Source organism: Heptranchias perlo, chromosome 27 (genome assembly GCF_035084215.1).
Source record: "Heptranchias perlo isolate sHepPer1 chromosome 27, sHepPer1.hap1, whole genome shotgun sequence".
Taxonomy (NCBI): Eukaryota; Metazoa; Chordata; class Chondrichthyes; order Hexanchiformes; family Hexanchidae; genus Heptranchias; species Heptranchias perlo.
The window spans coordinates 42,122,218-42,145,493 of NC_090351.1; the positions used below are offsets into that span (position 1 = coordinate 42,122,218).

At 46.9% G+C, this 23,276-nt stretch overlaps 1 protein-coding gene across 1 annotated transcript in view; it reads left to right on the top strand.

The window, feature by feature from the left end:
- The first annotated feature begins 387 nt into the window (after nt 1-387).
- Nucleotides 388-23,276, top strand: part of kcnc4 (potassium voltage-gated channel, Shaw-related subfamily, member 4) — a 40,447-nt gene continuing 17,558 nt past the window's right edge. Inside the window, exon 1 of the mRNA XM_068007760.1 lies at nt 388-1,706. Coding sequence (XP_067863861.1) covers nt 1,074-1,706 — 633 coding nt within the window. The 5' untranslated portion in view covers nt 388-1,073. The remainder of the gene's footprint in view (nt 1,707-23,276) is intronic.

Sequence of the window (23,276 nt, forward strand, 5' to 3'; positions counted from 1 at the left end):
CAACACTTAGCGATTAATCGATTGCCCGACACGCCTGGCGAGACCGGGGCTACGGAGAAAATGTTTAAAATATAACTCTGGAGGCGGGCAGCCCAGGATAGGAGACAGAGAGACCCTGACCCCAGACCAGAATCAGACCCCACCCTCCGACCCAGACCCCAGACCCCACCCTCCGACCCAGACCCCAGACAGCAGACCCAGACCCCAGACACCAGGTACCAGACCCCAGACCCAGGTACCAGACATCAGACCCCAGACCCCACCCTCCGACCCAGACCCCAGACACCAGACCAGACCCCACCCTCCGACCCAGACACCAGACCCCACCCTCCGACCCAGACACCAGACCCCCCTGGAGCCAGCAATTTGTTCAAACACCGCCCGACCCTCCAGTCTCCGCAGTCCGGGAGCGGACACTTGTCGGAGCGGCTGATCCGAAACAAGAAATAATCAAACTCCGTCAAACTGGATCGAGACCCGGAGGAAGATTCGCCGCCGGATCGGTCTCGATACGTTTCTTACTTTCTGCATCTTTTCACTTCGATTACTCGGACCCAGTGGAGTTTATAAACCTCCGATTGTTTTATATTTCAGCAGAATCCGCGCCCGCTGGAAATTTCCTCCAAAGTGTCAAATAGTCAATGAAATAAAATCTGAAATCGGAGTCTCGGCACCGGGGGCACCCCAGACACCCGCCGTCTGCCCGCCGTCTGCCCCACGGTCAGTCCGGCTCCAGCGGCTCGTTTGGTGAAATTAACAATTTACTGAAAGTGACCAGACCCAGGAAGGCGAGACGGACGTGCGAGACCGGCGGATCAGCCCGTGCCGGGGGAGAACTCGAGCTTTGGATGTTTCTGATCCTCTGACAGCCGATGTGTGACCGATATCAGCCGATATTCACAGATATCAGCCGATATTCACCGATATCAGCACAGATCCGGTTTCACCTGAGCGCTTTGTCCCCTCTCTAGAAACTTGATCCGGATTTTGAACAATAAAAGAGGGCGAGAAATACATAAATAAAAGGCAAGACTCGGAAGGGAATCGGCGAGTGAACGGACCCAAGGCTCCGCATGATAAGCTCCGTGTGCGTCTCATCTTACCGGGGACGCAAGTCAGGGAATCAACCGTCTTCCAAACCATGTCTGAAGGAAGAGATGGGCAAGGCGGAGGACAGCGAGCGAATCACCATCAACGTCGGTGGGACGAGGCATGAAACGTACAAAAGTACCCTGCAGACCCTGCCCGGAACCCGGCTGGCCTGGCTCGCCCAGCCCGGTGCCCAACGCAACTTTGACTTTGACGCCAAGTCGAGCCAGTTTTTCTTTGACCGCCACCCCGGGATATTCGCCTATGTCCTGAATTATTACCGGACGGGCAAGCTGCACTGTCCGGCCGATGTGTGCGGGCCCCTGTTTGAGGAAGAGTTGGCTTTCTGGGGCATTGACGAGACAGATGTGGAGCCCTGTTGCTGGATGACTTACCGGCAGCACCGAGATGCGGAGGAGGCTTTGGACATCTTCGAGCCCTCGGATGTGAACGGCACCGAGAGGGAGGAGGACGGGGACCCAGACCTGGACCCGAGCCGGATTCTGGGCTTCGGGGACTGTAACCCCAATCGCTCGGCTCTGGCCAACTGCTGGAAGACGTGGAGACCCAAAATGTGGGCACTTTTCGAAGACCCTTATTCCTCGAGGGCGGCTCGGGTAAGAAACCAGTTTAAACAAAGCGGCTCAATTCTGATAAACAAAAACCAAATCGACATTTCCCACATCCCCGCCTTTTTAGATTTCAATTCAGTAAAAAAAAAATGTTTTTTTAAAAAGCAGAATGTTTACAGATGTTCAGCCATTAACCCCAGCTGTAGGTGAAACGGAAACAGATGTTTATGTTTTTTGATACATTTAAACTCCTTTTTCTGTAACATTTTTTTAACAACATAAAACCGGAGCTTTGGGCTTTGAGGACGATTCGAACCTAAACGCCTGTTGAATGAACACATTGACTGTCCCCGCACCCGGCAAATCCGGACCGAAATAAAGAATATTTTGAAATATATTTTATATTAATGCTGAAAGATGTCAGACTTTGGATAAGAGGGTTTGGGAGGACCAGTGAATAACTCCGATATAAATCAGTGTGAATACCGGATACAGAATCATTCTAGTACACAGATAGGGAGTTATGTGAATTATTTAGCAATAAATCTTGATTTCTTCAAGTACAATTCCAATTTTTGAAAGATTTATCCTTCAGTTTGGCCTCCATTGATTGAGAGGGAGATGGAGAATAGCCACACACGTACACACAGGCACATAACTCTGGGTAGCCTTGGTAACTACAGGCCAATCAGTCGAACGTCAGTGGTGGGAAAATTACTAGCGACCATTGTCAAGGACAAAATGAATCCTCACTTGGAGAAGCAAGGGTTAATAAGGGACAGTCAGCACAGATTTATTAAAGGCAAATCCTGTCTGACTAACCTGATTGACTTATTTGATGAAGTATCAGAGAGGGTTGATGAGGGTAGTGTAGTAGATGTTGTATATATGGACTTTCAAAAGGTATTTGATAAAGTGCCACATAACAGACTTATTTGGAAAATAGAAGCACATGGGATTAAAGGGACGGTGGTAACTTGGGTATGTAACTGGCTGAGGGATAGGAGGCAGAGAGTATTGGTGAACTGATGTTTTTCTGATTGGAGAGAAGTTTGCAGTGGGGTCCCCCAGGGGCCAGTATGAAGACCATTGCTTTTCTTGTTATATATAAATGACCTGGACTTGGGTAAAGGGAGTACAATTTTGAAGTTTGCAGATGATACAAAACTTGGCAACTTAGTAAATAGTGAGGGGGATAGTACCAGACTTCAGGAGGACAGAGACAGGCTGGTGAAATGGGCAGACACATGGCAGATGCAATTTAATGTGGATAAGTGTGAAGTGATGCATTTTGGGAGGAACAACACGGAGAGGCAGTATAATCTAAATGGTACTATTTTTAGGGGGTGCAAGAGCAGAGGGACCTGGGGGGTCATATTCCCAATTTTATGAAGGTAGCAGGGCAAGTTAATAAGGTGGTTAAGAAAGCCTATGGGATACTTGGCTTTGTAAACAGGGGCATTGAATACAAAAGCAAGGGAGTCATGCTAAACCTATAAAAATCACTGGTTAGTCCTCAGCTGGAGTATTGAGTACAATTCTGGGCACCGGACTTTTGGAAGGACATCAAGGCCTTGGAGAGGGTGCAGAGGAGATTTACCAGAATGATACCAGGGACTTCAGTTATGTGGAGAGATTGGAGAAGCTGGGATTGTTCTCCTTGGAGCAGAGACGGTTAAGGGGAGACCCGATAGAGGTATTCAAAATAATCAGGGGTTTTAATAGAACAAATAGGGAGAAACTGTTTCCTCTCACTAGTGAGTCGGTAACCAGAGGTCACAGACTTAAAATAATTGGCAAAAGAACTCGAGGGGACATGAGAATTTTTTCACACAGGGTTATTAAGACCTGGACCCACTCCCTGAAAGGGTGGAATCAGATTCCGTAGGAACTTTCAAAAGGCAATTGGACATGTACTTGAAGATGACTATTCTGCAGGGTTATGGGGAAAAAGCTGGGGTGTGGGACTAAATTGGACAGTTCTTTCAAAGAGTCGGCACGATGAGCCAAATAGCCGCCTAGGCTGTAATATTCTCTGATTCCATACACATATACACAGACACAAACATATACACAGACACAAACATATACACAGACACAAACAGACACATAGACACAAACAGACACACAAACACAAACAGACACACAGACACAAACATATACACAGACACAAACAGACACATAGACACAAACATACACACAGACACAAACATACACACAGACACAAACATACACACAGACACAAACATACACACAGACACAAACATACACACAGACACACAGACACAAACAGACACACAGACACAAACATACACACAGACACACAGACACAAACATACACACAGACACACAGACACAAACAGACATACACACACACAGACACAATCATACACACAGACACACAGACACAAACATACACACAGACACACAGACACAATCATACACACAGACACACAGACACAAACATATACACAGACACACAGACACAAACAGACACACAGACACACAGACACAAACATACACACAGACACACAGACACAAACATACACACAGACACACAGACACAAACATACACACAGACACACAGACACAAACATACACACAGACACACAGACACAAACAGACACACACACACAAACAGACACACAGACACACAGACACAAACATACACACAGACACACAGACACACAGACACAAACAGACACACAGACACAGACACACACACATAGATCACAGACACACAGATCACAGACACACACACATAGATCACAGACACACACACATAGATCACAGACACACACACATAGATCACAGACACAGACACAGACACACACACATAGATCACAGACACACACATAGATCACAGACACAGACACACACATAGATCACAGACACAGACACACACACAGATCACAGACACAGACACACACACATAGATCACAGACACACACACAGATCACACACACGCACACAGATCACAGACACACACACACAGATCACGGACACACACAGATCACGGACACACACACACATAGATCACAGACACAGATACACACACACATAGATCACAGACACAGACACACACAGATCACAGACACAGACACACACACACACAGACACACACTATATATAAAGACTGGGATGGTGACCAGCTAATGGAGGCAGGGAGAGGGCTGTGATTCTGCTTTCAGCAGCTCAGCTGTTGTCTGAGATTAGCTTCCCCTGGTTCCTTAAAGTGAGGAAGCTTTGGCTCTGAGCCAGTCACAGAAGCTCTGCCTGTAAATATTGTCAGAGATAATTGAGCCAGTTAGAGGATAAAAATGGCATCAAATTCAGCAAGTGGTTACTGAGCCAGGAGAAAGTTGACCAAAGGTAGAATGAGCAATCGGTCCATAACAATTACATTAAAGTCCAGGACAGTGAGTCACACCCACAAGCGATGTCCTTAAATTAAGATTTAATTTGAATTTAATTAATCCAAAGTATTAAAAAGGCTGAGGCTGTTTGGGAAGAAAACATCTGGATGATTTTTTTAATCCTCTGCTTTCATTTTGAAGGTGTTTCCAAACCTTTAGTTCTGTTTTGAGAGGAGCAGTGTGACCCCATGCTGATTGGGGTCAGGTTCATGGCTGTGTGTGTTGACACTTTGATGTGTAAGTGTTTGTCACCAGGGGAAAAGTCAGCAGGTATTTTATTAATGAAGATGCTGCCCCTTTAAATTCTAAACCTGTGAAGAAATAGAGCCATTTTATTGTGGGTGGGGTACAATGTCCCACTTCACAGAGGGACATGGGTGATGGCAGGGTGGGAGAGGAGTTTGGGGAGGAGGGGGAGGGGGAGATGTACAGGAGGGCAGTGATGGGGGACATTGGGGAGATGTACAGGAGGGCAGTGTTGGGCAGGGGGGAGATGTACAGGAGGGCAGTGTTGGGCAGGGGGGAGATGTACAGGAGGGCAGTGTTGGGGGACGGGGAGGGGAGATGTACAGGAGGGCAGTGTTGGGCAGGGGGAGATGTACAGGAGGGCAGTGTTGGGGGACGGGGAGGGGAGATGTACAGGAGGGCAGTGTTGGGCAGGGGGAGATGTACAGGAGGGCAGTGTTGGGCAGGGGGGAGATGTACAGGAGGGCAGTGTTGGGCAGGGGGGAGATGTACAGGAGGGCAGTGTTGGGTGTGGGGAGGGGAGATGTACAGGGGGGCAAAGTTACGTTGAGTCTACACAACAGAAACAGGCCATTTGGCCCAACTGGTCAATTCCGGTGTTTATGCCCCACACGAGGCTCCTCCTTCCCTGCTTGATCTCACCCTATCAGCATATCCTTCTATTCCTTTCTCCCTCATGTGTTTATCTAATTTCCCCTTAAACATGATAGAATTTCACAGTGAGTTTGAGAGTGACATACTTAAGTCAAGAACTAGAGTCTTAAACTTAAATAAAGCCAATTGAATTGGTATGAGGGGCGAGTTGGCTAAGGTAGATTGGGAAATTAGATTAAAGGGTATGACAGTAGATAAGTAATGGCAAACATTTAAAGAAATATTTCAATATTCTCAATGAATGTACATTCCATTGAGAAATAAAAATGTCTTGGGAAAAGTGATCCACGCGTGGCTAACTAAAGAAGATAAGGAGAGTATTAGATTAAAAGAAGAGGCTTATAATGTTGCCAAGAAGAGTAATAAGCCTGAGGATTGGGAGAGTTTTAGAAACAAGCAAAAAATTGATTAAAAAGGAAGAAAATAGAATATAAAAAGAACATAAGATCATAAGAAATAGGAGCAGGAGTAGGCCAATCGGCCCCTCGAGCCTGCTCCGCCATTCAATAAGATCATGGCTGATCTGATCCTAACCTCAAATCTAAATTCATGTCCAATTTCCTGCCCACTCCCCGTAACCCCTAATGCCCTTTACTTCTAGGAAACTGTCTATTTCTGTTTTAAATTTATTTAATGATCTAGCTTCCACAGCTTCCTGGGGCAGCAAATTCCACAGACCTACTACCCTCTGAGTGAAGAAGTTTCTCCTCATCTCAGTTTTGAAAGAGCAGCCTCTTATTCTAAAATTATGCCCCCTAGTTCTAGTTTCACCCATCCTTGGGAACATCCTTACCGCATCCACCCGATCAAGCCCCTTCACAATCTTATATGTTTCAATAAGATCGCCTCTCATTCTTCTGAACTCCATTGAGTAGAGTCCCAATCTACTCAACCTCTCCTCATATGTCCGCCCCCTCATCCCCGGGATTAACCGAGTGAACCTTCTTTGTACTGCCTCGAGAGCAAGTATGTCTTTTCTTAAGTATGGAGACCAAAACTGTATGCAGTATTCCAGGTGCGGTCTCACCAATACCTTATATAACTGCAGCAATACCTCCCTGTTTTTATATTCTATCCCCCTAGCAATAAAAGCCAACATTCCGTTGGCCTTCTTGATCCCCTGCATACTAACTTTTTGATTTTCTTGCACTAGGACCCCCAGATCCCTTTGTACTGCAGTACTTTCCAGTTTCTCGCCATTAAGATAATAACTTGCTCTCTGATTTTTCCTGCCAAAGTGCAAAACCTCACATTTCCCAATATTGTATTGCATCTGCCAAATCTCCGCCCACTCACCCAGCCTGTCTATATCCCCTTGTAGGATTTTTATGTCCTCCTCACTCTCTACTTTCCCTCCCATCTTTGTATCATCTGCAAACTTTGATATGTTACACTCGGTCCCCTCCTCCAAATCGTTAATATAGATTGTAAAGAGTTGGGGACCCAGCACCGACCCCTGCGGAACACCACTGGCTACTGGTTGCCAGTCCGAGAATGAACCATTTATCCCAACTCTCTGCTTCCTGTTAGATAACCAATCCTCCACCCATGCCAGAATATTACCCCCAATCCAGTGATTCTTTATCTTGAGCAATAATCTTTTATGTGGCACCTTGTCGAATGCCTTCTGGAAGTCTAAATACACTACGTCCACTGGTTCCCCTTTATCCACCCTGTACGTTATGTCCTCAAAGAACTCAAGCAAATTTGTCAGACATGACTTCCCCTTCGTAAGGGATCGTAGGAGCTTCTACAAGTATGTAAAAAGGAAGAGAGTAGAAAAAGTAAACGTTGGTCCCTTAGAGGCTGAGACAGGAGAAGTTATAATGGGGAATAAGGAAATGGCAGAGACGTAAAACAAATATTTTGTATCTGTCTTCACAGTAGAAGAAACAAAAATCATACCAGAAATAGTGGGGAACCAAGGGGCAAATGAGAGTGAGGAACTTAAAGTAATTAATATCAGTCGAGAAAAAGTACTGGAGAAACTAATGGGACTAAAAGCTGATAAATCCCCTGGACCTGATGGCCTACATCCTAGGGTTCTAAAAGAGGTGGCTGCAGAGATAGTGGATGCATTGGTTGTGATCTTCCAAAATTCCCTAGATGCTAGAACGGTCCCAGTGGATTGGAAGGTAGCAGATGTAACCCCGCTATTCAAGAAAAGAGGGAGAGAAAAAGCAGGGAACAACAGACCTGTTAGCCTGACATCAGTAGTAAGGAAAATGCTAGAATTTATTATAAAGGATGTGATAACAGGACACTTAGAAAATAATAATAGGATTTGGCAGAGTCAACATGGATTTATGAAAGGGAAATCATGTTTGACAAACCTATTGGAGTTCTTTGAGGATGCAATTAGTATAAGAGATAAGGGGAACCAGTGGATTTAGTGTATTTGGATTTTCAGAAGGCTGATTGGCTCAGAAAATCAAGATGCAGAATCAGTCTTGGTGGAGTTAAGAAGCACCAAGAGGCAGAAAACACTGGTGAGAGTTGTCTATAGGCCTCCAAACAGGAATGGTAATGTAGGGGATGGCATAAAACAGGAAATTAGAGATGCATGTAACAAGGGTACTACAGTAATCATGGGTGACTTTAATCTACATATAGACTGGCCAAACCAAATTAGCAATAATACTGTGGAGGATGAATTCCTGGAGTGTGTACGAGATGGTTTTTTAGACCAGTTCGTGAGGAGCCAACCAGGGAACAGGCTATCCTAGATTGGATATTGTGCAATGAGAAGGGGTTAATTAATAATCTTGTTGTGCGGGGTCCTTTAGGGAAGAGTGACCATAACATGATAGAATTCTTCATTAAGATGGAAAGTGAAGTAGTCCAATCCGAAACTAGGGTCCTAAATCTAAACAAAGGAAACTACAAAGGTATGAGGAGTGAGTTGGCTATGATAAATTGGGAAGCTTCATTAAAAGGCATGACAATGGATAGGCAATGGCTAACATTTAAGGAACGAATGCAACAATTATACATTCCTTTCTGGCGCAAAAACACAAAAGGAAAAGCGGCCCAACCAAGGCTAACAAAAGAAATTAAGGATAGTATTAGATCCAAAGAGGAGTCATATAAAGTTGCCAGAAAAAGTCGCAAGCCAGAGGATTGGGAGCAGTTTAGAATTCAGCAAAAAAAGGACCAAGAGATTGATTAAGAGGGGAAAAATAGAGTATGAGAGTAAACTTGCAAGGAACATAAAAATGGACTGTAAAAGCTTCTACAAGTATGTAAAAAGAAAAAAGATTAGTGAAGACAAATGTAGGTCCCTTACAGTCAGAAACGGGAGAATTTATAATGGGGAACAAGGAAATGGCCGAGCAATTAAACAAATACTTTGGTTCTGTTTTCACGAACGAGGACACACATAACTTCCCAGAAATGGTAGGGAACCAAGGGACTAGTGAGAAGGGGGAATTAAAGGAAATTAGGATTAGTAAAAAAAAATAGTGCTGGAGAAATTAATGGGACTGAAAGCCAATAAATCCCCAGGGCCTGATAATCTGAATCCCAGAGTACTAAAAGAGGTAGCCATGGAAATAGTGGATGCATTAGTTGTCATCTTCCAAAATTCTACAGTTCATGGAGCAGTTCCTACAGATTGGAGGGTGGCAAATGTAACCCCACTATTTAAAAAAGGAGGGAGAGAGAAAACAGGGAACTACAGACCGGTTAGCCCAACATCAGTAGTAGGGAAAATGCGAGAGTCTATTATAAAGGAGGTGATAACAGGACACTTAGAAAATATCAATGGGATTAGACAAAGTCAACATGGATTATGAAAGGGAAATCATGTTTGACAAACCTACTGGAGTTTTTTGAGGATGTAACTGGTAGAATAGATAAGGGAGAACCAGAGGATGGGGTATATTTGGATTTTCAGAAGGCCTTTGATAAAGTCCCACATTAGAGGTTAGTGTGCAAAATTAAAGCACATGGGATTGGGGGTAATATACTGGCATGGATTGAAAATTGGTGAACAGACAGAAACAGAGAGTAGGAATAAATGGGTCTTTTTCCGGGTGACAGGCAGTGACTAGTGGGGTACCGCAGGGATCAGTGCTTGGGCCCCAGATATTCACAATATATATCAATGATTTGGATGAGGGAACCAAATGTAATATTTCCATGTTTTCTGATGACACAAAACTAGGTGGGATCGTGAGTTGTGAGAAGGATGCAAAGAGGCTTCAAGGGGACATAGACAGGCTAAGTGAATGGGCAAGCACATGGCAGATGGAATATAATGTGGATAAATGTGAAATTATCCACTTTGGAAGGAAAAACAGAAAGGCAGAGTATTATTTAAATGATGATAGATTGGGGAATGTTGATGTACAAAGGGACCTGGGTGTCCTTGTCCACCAGTTACTGAAAGCAAAAATACAGGTGCAGCAAGCAGTTAGGAAGGCAAATGGTATGTTGGCCTTCATTGCAAGAGGATTTGAGTATAGGAGCAAGGATGTCTTACTGCAGTTAAAGAGGGCCTTGGTGAGACCACACCTGGAGTATTGTGTGCAGTTTTGGTCTCCTTACCTAAGAAAGGATATACTTGACATAGAGGGAGTGCAGCAAAGGATTACCAGACTGATTCCTGGGATGGCAGGACTGCCGTATGAGGAGAGATTGGGTCGACTCCGCCTGTATTCACTCGAGTTTATAAGAATGAGAGGGGATCTCATTGAAACATATAAAATTCTGACAGGGCTAGACAGACTGGATGCAGGGAGGATGTTTCCCCTGGCTGGGGGGTCCAGAGTGAGGGCTCTCAGTCTCAAGATACGGGGTAGGACATTTAGGACTGAGATAAGGAGACATTTCTTCACTCAGAGGGTGGTGAACCTGTGGAATTCTCTACCACAGAAGGCTGTGGAGGCCAAGTCACTGAATATATTTAAGATGGAGCTGGATAGATTTCTAGACACAAAAGGCATCAAGGGGTATGGGGAGAGAGCGGGAATATGGTATTGAGAAAGAGGATCAGTCATGATCATATTGAATAGCGGAGCAGGTTCGAAGGGCCGAATGGCCTACTCCTGCTCCTATTTCTTATGTTCTTATGTTCTTATATAGACAGGTTAAGTGAGTGGGCAAGAAGGTGGCAGATGGAATGTAATGTGGGGAAATGTGAGGTTATTCACTTTGGTCGGAAAAATATTTTTTAAATGTTGAGAAACTATTAAATGTTGGTGTTCAGAGAGATTTGGGTGTCCTCGTACAAGAAACAGAAAAAGTTAGTACGCAGGTACAGCAAGCAATTAGGAAAGCCAATGGTATGTTGACCTTTATTGCAAGAGGGTTGGAGTACAAGAATAAGGAAGCCTTACTACAATTGTACAGAGCTTTGGTGAGACCTCTGATCGAAGTTTATAAGATATTAAGGGGAACAGATAGGGTGGATAGAGAGAAACTATTTCCGCTGGTTGGGGATTCTAGGAGTAGGGGGCACAGTCTAAAAATTAGAGCCAGACCTTTCAGGAGCGAGATTAGAAAACATTTCTACACACAAAGGGTGGTAGAAGTTTGGAACTCTCTTCCGCAAACGGCAATTGATACTAGCTCAATTGCTAAATTTAAATCTGAGATAGATAGCTTTTTGGCAACCAAAGGTATTAAGATCAGCTATGATCTTATCAAATGGCGGAGCAGGCACGAGGGGCTGAATGGCCTCCTCCTGTTCCTATGTTCCTATAATATGGAGACCAGAACTGTTCACTGTACTCGAAGTGTGGTCTAACCAAGGTTCTATACAAGTTTAACATAACATCTCTGCTTTTCAATTCTATCCCTTTAGAAATGAACCCCAGTGCTTGGTTCATCTTTTTATGGCCTTATTAACCTGTGTCGCTACTTTTAGTGATTTGTGTATCTGAACCCCCAGATCCCTCTGCTCCTCTACCCCATTTAGACTCTTATTATCCAAGCAGTGTGTGGCCTCCTTATTCTTCCTACCAAATGCACCACTTCTCATTCATCTATATTGAAATTAATTTGCCAATTACACACTCATTGCGCAGGCTTATTAATATCTACCTGTATTTTGATGCATTCTTCCTTTGTATTAATTACACCCCCCAATTTGGAGACGTCTGCAAATTTTTAAATTATACTTCTGAATCCTGAGGGCATTTAATTGGCAAATTAATTTCAATGTAGGTAAGTGTGAGGTGGTGCATTTTGGTAGGAAGAATAAGGAGGCCACATTCTGCTGGGATAATAAGAGTGTAAATAGTTGATGTAAATTGTGAACAACAGAGGTCCCAGCACCGATCCCTGGGGAACACCACTTCCCACCTTTTCCCAGTCTGAGTAACTACCCTTAACCCCTCCTGTTTACTGTTTTGTAGCCAGCTTGCTATCCATTCTGCTACTTGTCCCTGACTATACATTCACTGGCTTTAGTCACGAGTCTACTATGTGATATCTTAACAAAGGCCTTTTGGGGGACGCAGGGAGGTGAGATGTACAGGAGGGCAGTGTTGGGGGGGAGGGGGAGATGTACGGGAGGGCAGTGTTGGGGGAGGGGGAGATGTACGGGAGGGCAGTGTTGGGGGAGGGGGAGATGTACAGGAGGGCAGTGTTGGGGGGGAGGGGGAGATGTACGGGAGGGCAGTGTTGGGGGAGGGGGAGATGTACGGGAGGGCAGTGTTGGGGGGGAGGGGGAGATGTACGGGAGGGCAGTGTTGGGGGGGAGGGGGAGATGTACGGGAGGGCAGTGTTGGGGGGGAGGGGGAGATGTACGGGAGGGCAGTGTTGGGGGAGGGGGAGATGTACAGGAGGGCAGTGTTGGGGGAGGGGGAGATGTACAGGAGGGCAGTGTTGGGGGAGGGGGAGATGTACAGGAGGGCAGTGTTGGGGCAGGGGGAGATGTACAGGAGGGCAGTGTTGGGGGAGGGGGAGATGTACAGGAGGGCAGTGTTGGGGGAGGGGGAGATGTACAGGAGGGCAGTGTTGGGGGAGGGGGAGATGTACGGGAGGGCAGTGTTGGGGGGGAGGGGGAGATGTACAGGAGGGCAGTGTTGGGGGGGAGGGGGAGATGTACGGGAGGGCAGTGTTGGGGGAGGGGGAGATGTACAGGAGGGCAGTGTTGGGGGAGGGGGAGATGTACAGGAGGGCAGTGTTGGGGGAGGGGGAGATGTACAGGAGGGCAGTGTTGGGGGAGGGGGAGATGTACAGGAGGGCAGTGTTGGGGGAGGGGGAGATGTACGGGAGGGCAGTGTTGGGGGTGGGGGAGATGTACGGGAGGGCAGTGTTGGGGGAGGGGGAGATGTACAGGAGGGCAGTGTTGGGGGGGAGGGGGAGATGTACAGGAGGGCAGTGTTGGGGGAGGGGGAGATGTACAGGAGGGCAGTGTTGGGGGAGGGGGAGATGTACAGGAGGGCAGTGTTGGGGGGGAGGGGGAGATGTACGGGAGGGCAGTGTTGGGGGAGGGGGAGATGTACGGGAGGGCAGTGTGGGGGTGGGTTATTATGGTCTGGTTTGATAAGGCTGTGTAAGAGATTTCTATATGAGGATAACGATAATGAAAAGACAGATCATGTTTCTCTCTGAGGGGTGACTATTGATAATGCTTTGCTGTGGGAGGGCCGTGTTATTGTGAACAGCGTGGGTTATATTGGAATATATTCACAGGATGCTCTTCATCACAATGTGTTTGTCAAACCATTTACATTTGTTCCCAAGGACAAGAGATAATGATACAAATCATGTCAAAACAGCTTATCACATCATCAGTATTTGATGTTGTGAAAAAATTGGGGCAGATTTTCCTCCTGAGATTGATATAAAAAAATAATAAAACAAAATAATGCAACAGATTTGAAAAATACATTTTTCTGGGAAGGTGGTGTTTACTTTGGCTCTCCTGGTCAGGTTAGCAACTTTTAAAAGAGTTTCCCTTTCGAATGCTCACAATGGTTTATTTGGCAAATGCATTGTGCAGAAACAAGCTGAGCCAAACAGACCTGAAGGTGCCGGGCTGGGGCCGGTCCGCGCCGGGTTAACTGATATCAACATGGAAGCACTAGGGGAGCTAGACTATGTCTCAGCACCGCTGGGGCAGCAACAGGGGGGAAATCAGCCAGGGTTCCTGCTCCTGATCACTGCCCAGGGGCCCCCTGGGTTAGAGAGAGGGGGAAATCAACCAGAGTTCCTGCCCCTGGTCACTGTGCAGTGACCCCTGGGTTAGAGAGAGGGGGAAATCAGCCAGGGTTCCTGCCCCTGGTCACTGTGCAGTGACCCCTGGGTTAGAGAGAGGGGGAAATCAGCCAGAGTTCCTGCCCCTGGTCACTGTGCAGTGACCCCTGGGTTAGAGAGCGGGGGAAATCAGCCAGAGTTCCTGCTCCTGGTCACTGCCCAGGGGCCCTAGCTGGGAAGTGCTCACGTGTGCATTGAGGACAGGGTTGACAATGAATCCCCTCTGGTTGAATAGCCCCCTGTCCCTCGCTGTTGAAGCTCACACAGGAAGATGGGCCTGTTGGACAAGGTACCGGAAGATAACAACCCTCCTGTGGAACCAAACCCAAGGAACAGCCAACACCTTAATGAGAATAAACTGGACGGACAATCAGGGCAACAGCACCAGGAGTGGTAATTGTGAATTGGTGGTGTTGTTAACAATCTGTCACATCTTCACTGAGAAATAGGAACCGATGGAAGCTTTGAAGACTGAGCCTTTGAAGAGTGGTCCTGCTCTATCCTGGAGCCCCTCTCTGCTCACATAAATCATCCCAAAGAAAGGAAGAGGGCATCATTGAAAGGGGCAACCAATTAACAACTGCCTGCTTCCCTTGATGGCTCAGTGGGTTTACCTAGTCAGTCGTGGACCACACAGACCAGAGAGGAACCAGAACCCAACCCCAGTCTTAGATGAGTTGCTATTTCCAGCTGGCTCAATAGCAAGGGCACTAAAATTGGCCTCAGTACCCAGACTAGGGAGAGAAAAATAGGGTAAGGTTCCATTCTTGTGACCCTGTATCCATTGACCCCTGTAACAAGTGCATGTGTTTGGACCTTGGGTGAGGTTCAGCTGTGATGCCCTTCACAGTCAAATAGCCAGTTGAGAATCAGGTGAATAATGGGCACTAGCAGCTTCACAGATGGATAATGGGCACTAGCGGGTTCACAGATGGATAATGGGCACTAGCGGCTTCACAGATGGATAATGGGCACTAGCGGCTTCACAGATGGATAATGGGCACTAGCGGCTTCACAGATGGATAATGGGCACTTGGGTAAGTGCTGTGGAAAGGTGTCTGTGGAACACACAGTGGGCTGTTGGTGGCCTCGGGACGGGAGCGGCTGTGACAGAATTGACAGAGAAAGTTGGTGAGAAAAATAACTGTGATACCCGTGGTGAGCCCATAACCCACCACAGCTGCAGCCAAACCCAAATTGAACAGCTCCTCAAAAGACAATGTAAAACCCCACTCCACTGGGACAGGGCACTTGACGTCCATCAAACTACTCACACCCCATAAAATTATCCTGATTGTCAAACCATGAGTGCAGAACAACAACAACTTGCATTTATATAGCGCCTTTAACACAGTAAAATGTCCCAAGGCGCTTTACAGGAGTGTTATCAGATAAAATTTGACACTAACCCACGTAAGGAGATATTAGGACAGGTGACCAAAAGGTTGGCCAAAGAGGTAGGTTTTAAGGAGCGTCTTAAAGGAGGAGAGAGAGGCGGAGAGGTTTATGGAGGGAATTTCAGAGCTTAGGGCCCAGGCAGCTGAAGGCACGGCCGCCAATGGTGGAGCGATGGGAATCGGGGATGCACAAGAGGCCAGAACTGGAACAGCGCAGAGATCTCGGAGGGTTGTGGGGCTGGAGGAGGTTACAGAGATAGGGAGGGGCGAGGCCATGGAGGGATTTGAAAACAAGAATGAGAATTTTTAAATCATGACGTTCCCGAACCGGGAGCCAATGTAGGTCAGCGAGAACAGAACCCCGTTGAGACCCCAAAGGAAGGGTTTATTATCAGGCCAGCACTGTTCCTGTCTGAGTGCACTGGTACTAAATTCCTGTATGCCTCTTTAACACAGTCATTAACCCACATTGACTTGCATTAAATGAACACACAGGAATATAGTGACATGTTCACTGGGAACAGCATTTGTTGGAAAATACATCCCATGCTCTCCAGGCCAGTCAGGGTTCAGGCAGTGAGGGTGGCAGGTGCCTAGTGAGAGGCTGGATACTGCGTGAATATAAAACATGTCTTATTAATATAAGTTTAAAAAAAAATAAACACAAGGCTATACTTTTCGAGTGACTTGTTGAGGAAGTCCTTTAGTTAATTTGAGGCCCTGAGGTGAAGGTCTAAAAGAGTTGGAGACAGAAGGAGGTCTATCTGGAAACTGCTTCTGTTTAACAAGTGTCTGAGGAAGGGACGGCTGAAAGGGGTGCAGATCCCCACAGTTTGATGTCCCGGGAAAGAATGAGTTGGACGAGGAGACAGACCCATAAGTCTGGATTTCAACACAGGGAGCAGAGTGTGCAGCATTCACCACAACACTTCTGCAGCTACCGATCTGCTCAATCATAGAATCATAGAATGGTTACAGCACAGAAGGAGGCCATTTGGCCCATCGAACCCATGCCAGCTCTCTGCAAGAGCAATCCAGTTAGTCCCACTACTCTGCCCTTTCCCCATAGCCCTGCAGATTTTTTCTGTTCAAATATTTATCCAGTTCCCTTTTGAAGGCCATGATTGAATCTGCCTCCACCACTCCCTCGGGCAGTGCATTCCAGATCCTAACCACTCGCTGTGTAAAAAAGTTTTTCCTCATGTTGCCTTTGGTTCTTTTGCCAATCACCTTAAATCTGTGTCCTCTGGTTCTCGACTTTTCTGCCAGTGGGAAGGGTTTTTCTCTATCTACTCTGTCTAGACCCTTCATGATTTTGAACACCTCTATCAAATCTCCTCTCAACCTTCTCTGCTCTAAGGAGAACAACCCCAGCTTCTCCAGTCTATCCACATAACTGAAGTCCCTCGTCCCTGGAACCATTCTAGTAAATCTTTTCTGCACCCTCTCTAAGGCCTTCAAATCCTTCCTAAAGTGCGGTGCCCAGAATTGGACACAATACTCCAGTTGTGGCTGAACCAGTGTTTTATAAAGGTTCATCATAACCTCATTGGTTTTGTACTCTATGCCTCTATTTACAAAGCCCAGGATCCCGTATGCTTTTTTAACAGCTTTCTCAACCTGCCCTGCCACCTTCAATGACCTGTGCACATGTACCCCCAGGTCTCTCTGTTCCTGCACCCCCTTTAGAATTGTACCCTTTAGTTTATATTGCCTCTCCTCATCCTTCCTACTAAAATGTATCACTTTGCACTTCTCTGCATTAAATTTCATCTGCCACGTGTCCGCCCATTCCACCAGCCTGCCTATGTCCTCTTGAAGTCTATCACTATCCTCCTCACTGTTCACTACACTTTCAAGCTTTGTGGCATCTGCAAATTTTGAAATTGTACTCTGTACAACCAAGTCCAAGTCATTAATATATATCTAGAAAAACAGTGGTCCCAGCACCAACCCCTGGGGAACACCACTGTACACCTCCCTCCAGTCTGAAAAACAACCGTTCACCACTACTCTCTGTTTCTTGTCTCTTAGCCAATTTCGTATCCATGTTGCTACTGTCCCTTTTATTCCATGAGCTTCAACTTTGCTGACAAGCCTATTATGTGGCACTTTATCAAACGCCATTTGAAAGTCCATATACACAACATCAACCGCATTGCCCTCAACAATCCTCTCTGTTACCTCATCAAAAAACTCATTCAAATTAGTTAAACATGATTTGCCTTTAACAAATCCGTGCTGGCTTTCCCTAATCAATCCACACTTGTCCAGGTGACTGTTAATTTTGTCCCGGATTATCGTTTCTAAAAGTTTCCCCACCACTGAGGTTAAACTGACTGGCCTGTAGTTGCTGGGTTTATCCTTACACCCTTTTTCGAACAAGAGTGTAACGTTTGCAATTCTCCAGTCCTCTGGCACCACCCCTGTATCTAAGGATGTTTGGAAGATTATGGCCAATGACTCCACAATTTCCACCCTTACTTCCCTCAGCAACCTAGGATGCATCCCATCCGGACCGGGTGACTTTAAGTACAGCCAACCTTTCTAGTACCTCCTCTTTATCAATTTTTGCCCATCCAGTATCTCAACCACCTCCTCTTTTACTGTGACTTTGGCAGCATCTTCTTCCTTGGTAAAGACAGATGCAAAGTACTAGTTTAGTACCTCAGCCATGCCCTCTGCCTCCATGAGTAGGTCTCCTTTTTGGTCCCTAATTGGTCTCACCCCTCCTCTTACTACCCGTTTACTATTTATATGCCTAGAGAAGACTTTTGGATTTCCTTTTATGTTAGTTGCCAGTCTATTCTCATACTCTCTCTTTGCCCCTCTTATTTCCTTTTTCACTCCCCCTCTGAACTTTCTATATTCAGCCTGGTTCTCACTTGTATTATCAACCTAACATCTGTCATATGCCCCTTTTTTCTGCTTCATCTTACTCTCCATCTCTTTCATCATCCAGGGAGCTCTGGCTTTAGTTGCCCTACCTTTCTGCCTCGTGGGAATGTACCTAGACTGTACCCGAACCCTTTAAAGGCTGTTCAGTTACAGTTTTGCCTGCCAATCTTTGATTCCAATTTACCCGCGCCAGATCCATTCTCAACCCACTGAAATTGGCCCTCCTCCAATCAAGATTGCTCCATGTCCTTTTCCATAGCTAATCTAAACCTTATGACACTATGATCGCTGTTCCCCCACTGACACTTGCTCCACTTGACCCACCTCATTCCCCAGAACCAGATCCAGCAATGCCTCCTTCCTCGTCGGGCCAGAAACATATTGATCAAGAAAGTCCTCCTGAACAAATTTCAGAAATTCCTCCCTCTCTCTGCCCTTTAACTATTACTATCCCAGTCTATATTAGGATAGTTGAAGTCCCCCATTATCACTACTCTACAGTTCTTGCATTGCTCTGTAATTTCCCTGCAAATTTGCTCCTCTATCTCCTTCCCACTAGATGGTGGCCTATAGAATACACCCAGTAGTGTAACGGCACCTCTATTGTTTCTTAACTCTAACTAAATAGATTCTGTCCTTGACCCCTCCAGGACATCCTCTCTCTCCAGTATTGCAACATTCTCCTTAATCAATACTGCCACCCCCTCTCCTTTCTTTCCTTCCCTATCTTTCCTGAACACCTTGTATCCAGGAATATTTAGTACCCAATCCTGCCCTTTTTTTGAGCCAGGTCTCCGTTATCGCCATGACATCATATTCCCATGTGGCTATTTGCGCCTGCAGCTCACCGACCTTGTTTACCACACTTCGTGCGTTTACACACATGCACTGTAGACCCGTCTTAGACTTTCTCGTACTCTCTCTTAATTTCTTCCCACCTAATACCGTACTATTACTTACTCTAGTGCTATTTGTCTCTCCCAACCTTTTGTGCACCTTATTTCTCCTTTCCAATGCTACATCCTGGTGCCCATCCCCCTGCCAAATTAGTTTAAAACCCCCCCCCCCCACAGCACTAGTGAACCTCCTCATTGGTCCCAGCTCCGTTGAGGTGCAACCTGTCCGGCCTGTACAGGTCCCACCTCCCCCAGAACCAGTCCCAGTGTCCCAGGAATCTAAAGCCCTCCCTCCTGCACCATCTCTCCAGCCACACATTCACCTGCACTAATCTCCTATTTCTATTTCTAGCGCGTGGGACCGGGAGTAATCCAGAGATTACTACCTTTGAGGTCCTGCTTATTAATCTCTTTCCCAGATCCCTAAAATCTGCCTGCAGGACCTGATCCCTCTTCCTACCTATGTCATTGGTACCAATGTGGACCACGACCTCTGGCTGTTCACCCTCCCCCTCCGGAATGTTCTGCAGCCGCTCAGTGACATTCTTGACCCTGGCACCAGGGAGGCAACATGGCATCCTGGAATCATGTCTGCGGCCACAGAAACGCCTGTCAGTTCCCCTAACTGTAGACTCCCCGATCAGTATCGCTCTCCTGACCTTTCTCCTCTCCTCTCCCCCGTACAGCCGAGCCACCCTTGATGCTGTGGACTTGTACTCCCCAGAGGAACCCTCTCCCTCACCAGTAATACCGGTTAGAGAGTGAGATGCACACAGGGGACTCCTGCACTACCTGCCCAGTCCTCCCTGTCTGGCGGTCACCCATTCCCTCTCTGCCTGCACTCTCTTGAGCTGTGGGGTGACCACCTCCTGAAACGTGCTGTCCACGTAGCTCTCGGCCTTGTGGATAACTGTAGTGATGCCAGCTGTTGCTCAAGCTCCGAAACCCTTCCTGCACATGTGGCCATCCAGGACATGAGAAGCATCCTGGACTTCCCACATGGCACAGGATGTGCATTTGATGGGACTGAGATGCCCCGCCATGCCTCAATTTAGTTAGTAGCTACTAACTAAACTTACCAGAAATAGACCTAAGATTTAAAAAAAATCACATCCTCACCTCCCCCTTTGATGCCCTTGTCCCCATTAAAACCATTACTCTCTCCCACCCTGGTCGTTCCCCCTGTTACTGCCCTTATCTCCGCACCCTTAAGTCCAACGGACACAGACATGATCGTTTATGGTGGACAACTGGTTTAGCCATTTATCACCAGATCTGGCTGGACCACATAAAGCACTATCGGGTCCTGCTCTCCTCTGCCAAAACTGCTCACTATTCCAGGATTACCCTGGAATGCAAAGATAATCCCCGGCTTCTCTTCTGCACTACAAACCATCTTCTTAAACCCCTCTCCCCTGCCCCCTCCACCCTCACCTCCAACAAAAAGTGCGAGGAACTCATCGAATTCTTTGTCACTAAGATTGAGACCATCCGTTCAGCTGCCTCAGCCACTTCCCTCCCTTCCCCTAGCCCACCGAGACAAACTTCCCCAAAGGGTCCCCCCTGCCCTATCCCTGAACTCGCATCTTTCTCTAGTTTCTCTCCGATCTTCCCTCGTTCCCTCTCCGAGCTCATCTTGACCATGAGACCCACCTCCTGCTCCTTGACCCTATTCCCACTAAACTGCTGACCACCCAACTTCCCTTCCTGGCCCCCATGTTAGCTGATACTTCTAACAATTCCCTCTCCTCAGGTACTGTCCCCCTCCCCTTCAAATCTACAGTCATCACCCCCCTCCTCAAAAAATCCCTCTCTTGACCCCTCTGTCCCTGCAAACTGCTGCCCCATCTCCAATCTCCCTTTCCCCGCCAAAGTTCTTGAATGTGTTGCTGCCTCTCAAATCTGTGACCCTCTTTCCCACGACTCCATGTTTGAATCCCTCCAATCAGGTTTCCGCCCCTGCCACAGTACTGAAACGGCCCTTATTAAAGTCACAAATGACATCCTGTGTGACTGTGACCGTGGTAAACTATCCCTCCTCATCCTTCTCCACCTGTCTACAGCCTTTGACACGGTTTGACCACACCATCCTCCTCCAACACCTCTCGTCCGTCGTCCAGCTGGGTGGGACTGCACTCACCTGGTTCCATTCTTATCTATCCAGTCATAGCCAGAGAATCTCCTGCAATGGCTTCTCTTCCCACCCCTGCACTGTCACTTCCAGAATCCCCCGAGGATCTATCCTCGGTCCCCTCCTATTTCTTATCTACATGCTGCCCCTCGGCGACATCATCTGAAAACACGACGTCAGATTCCACATGTACGCTGACGACACCCAGCTCTACCTCACCACCACTGCTCTCGACCCCTCCACTGTCTCTGATTTGTCACACTGCTTGTCCGACATCCAGTATTGGATGAGCAAAAATTTCCTCCAACTAAATATTTGGAAGATTTGGTCCCTGCCACTGTTCCGGTCTCTAGCCACCAACTCCATCCCACTCCCTGACCACTGTCTGAGACTGAACCAGACCATTCGAAACCTTGGCATCCTATTTGAACCTGAGATGACCTTCCGATCCCATATCCGCTCCATCACCAAAACACCTACTTCCACTTCTATAACATCGCCCATCTCCGCCCCGCCTCAGCTCATCTGCTTCTGAAACCGTCATCCATGCCTTTGTTACCTCTAGACTTGACTATTCCAATGCTCTCCTGGCCGGCCTCCCATCTTCCACCTCTATAAACTTGAGCTCATCCAAAACTCTGCTGCCTGTATCCAAGTCCCGTTCACCCATCCACCCCTGTGCTCACTGGCGTACATTGGCTCCTGGTCCAGGAACGCCTCGATTTTAAAATTCTCATCTTGTGTTCAAATCCATCCATAGCCTCATCCCTCCCTATCTCTGTAACCTCCTCCAGCCCTACAACCCTTCATGAGCTCTGCGCTCCTCCAATTCTGGTCTCTTGTACATCCCCGATTTTACCGCTCCACCATTGGCGGCCGTGCCTTCAGCTGCCTAGTCCCTAAGCTCTGGAATTCCCTCCCTAAACCTCTCCCCCTCTCTACCTCTCTCTCCTCCTTTAAGATGCTCCTTCAAACCTACCTCTTTGACCAAGCTTTTGGTCACCTGTCCTAATATCTCCTGATGTGGCTCGGTGTTAAATTTTGTTTGATAATCGCTCCTGTGAAGCACCTTGGGACATTTTACTACGTTAAAGGCGCTATATAAATGCAGGTTGTTGCTGTTGTAGGGATTGGGGATTGCAGCTTAGAAAGAGCATGAAGGAGTTCAGAGGAATAATGACGAGCAGAATTGATAAAATCGGGAGAGGGATAGTAACTGGTGTAATGGAGGAAGGGGGAGTTAGGGATGAGAAAAGCAGTGCAGGGTATGTGTAGTGAGAGTTGAGACTCCTGGGTAATGAACCCTGACCCTTGCTGATGTGTGTCCCCATTCGCTGCCATCGAGACTCTGCCAGCTCTCAAAATGAGTCCTTTTCAGCTAATGTCGGAACTGCACACCATTTGGGTGAATTCTGTGCCCATCTGAAATAAACAATGTATTTATTATATCTCAACATCGAACAATTAATAGACCTCCTCTGGGCTCTCAGTCCCTCAGGAATACAGGAGTGAACAGGAGTGAATCCTTCCATTGCACCCAGTGTGCACTGTATGTGTACAGGGACGTGCACTGAGACACATGAGCCATGTGGTGTCAGATGGGAGTGTATCATTGCCTCTTAGACAGTGTGTGATTGTCGATGTATGAGAGCTGCTGTCCTTTACCTGGGGTTTCTGCATTTTCAGTGTAGACAAGAATTATCTAAACCGTGTGGAGTCATTGTTGTTACACAGGCCCTCGCTTAAAATCCAGCCTTTTTATCATTGTG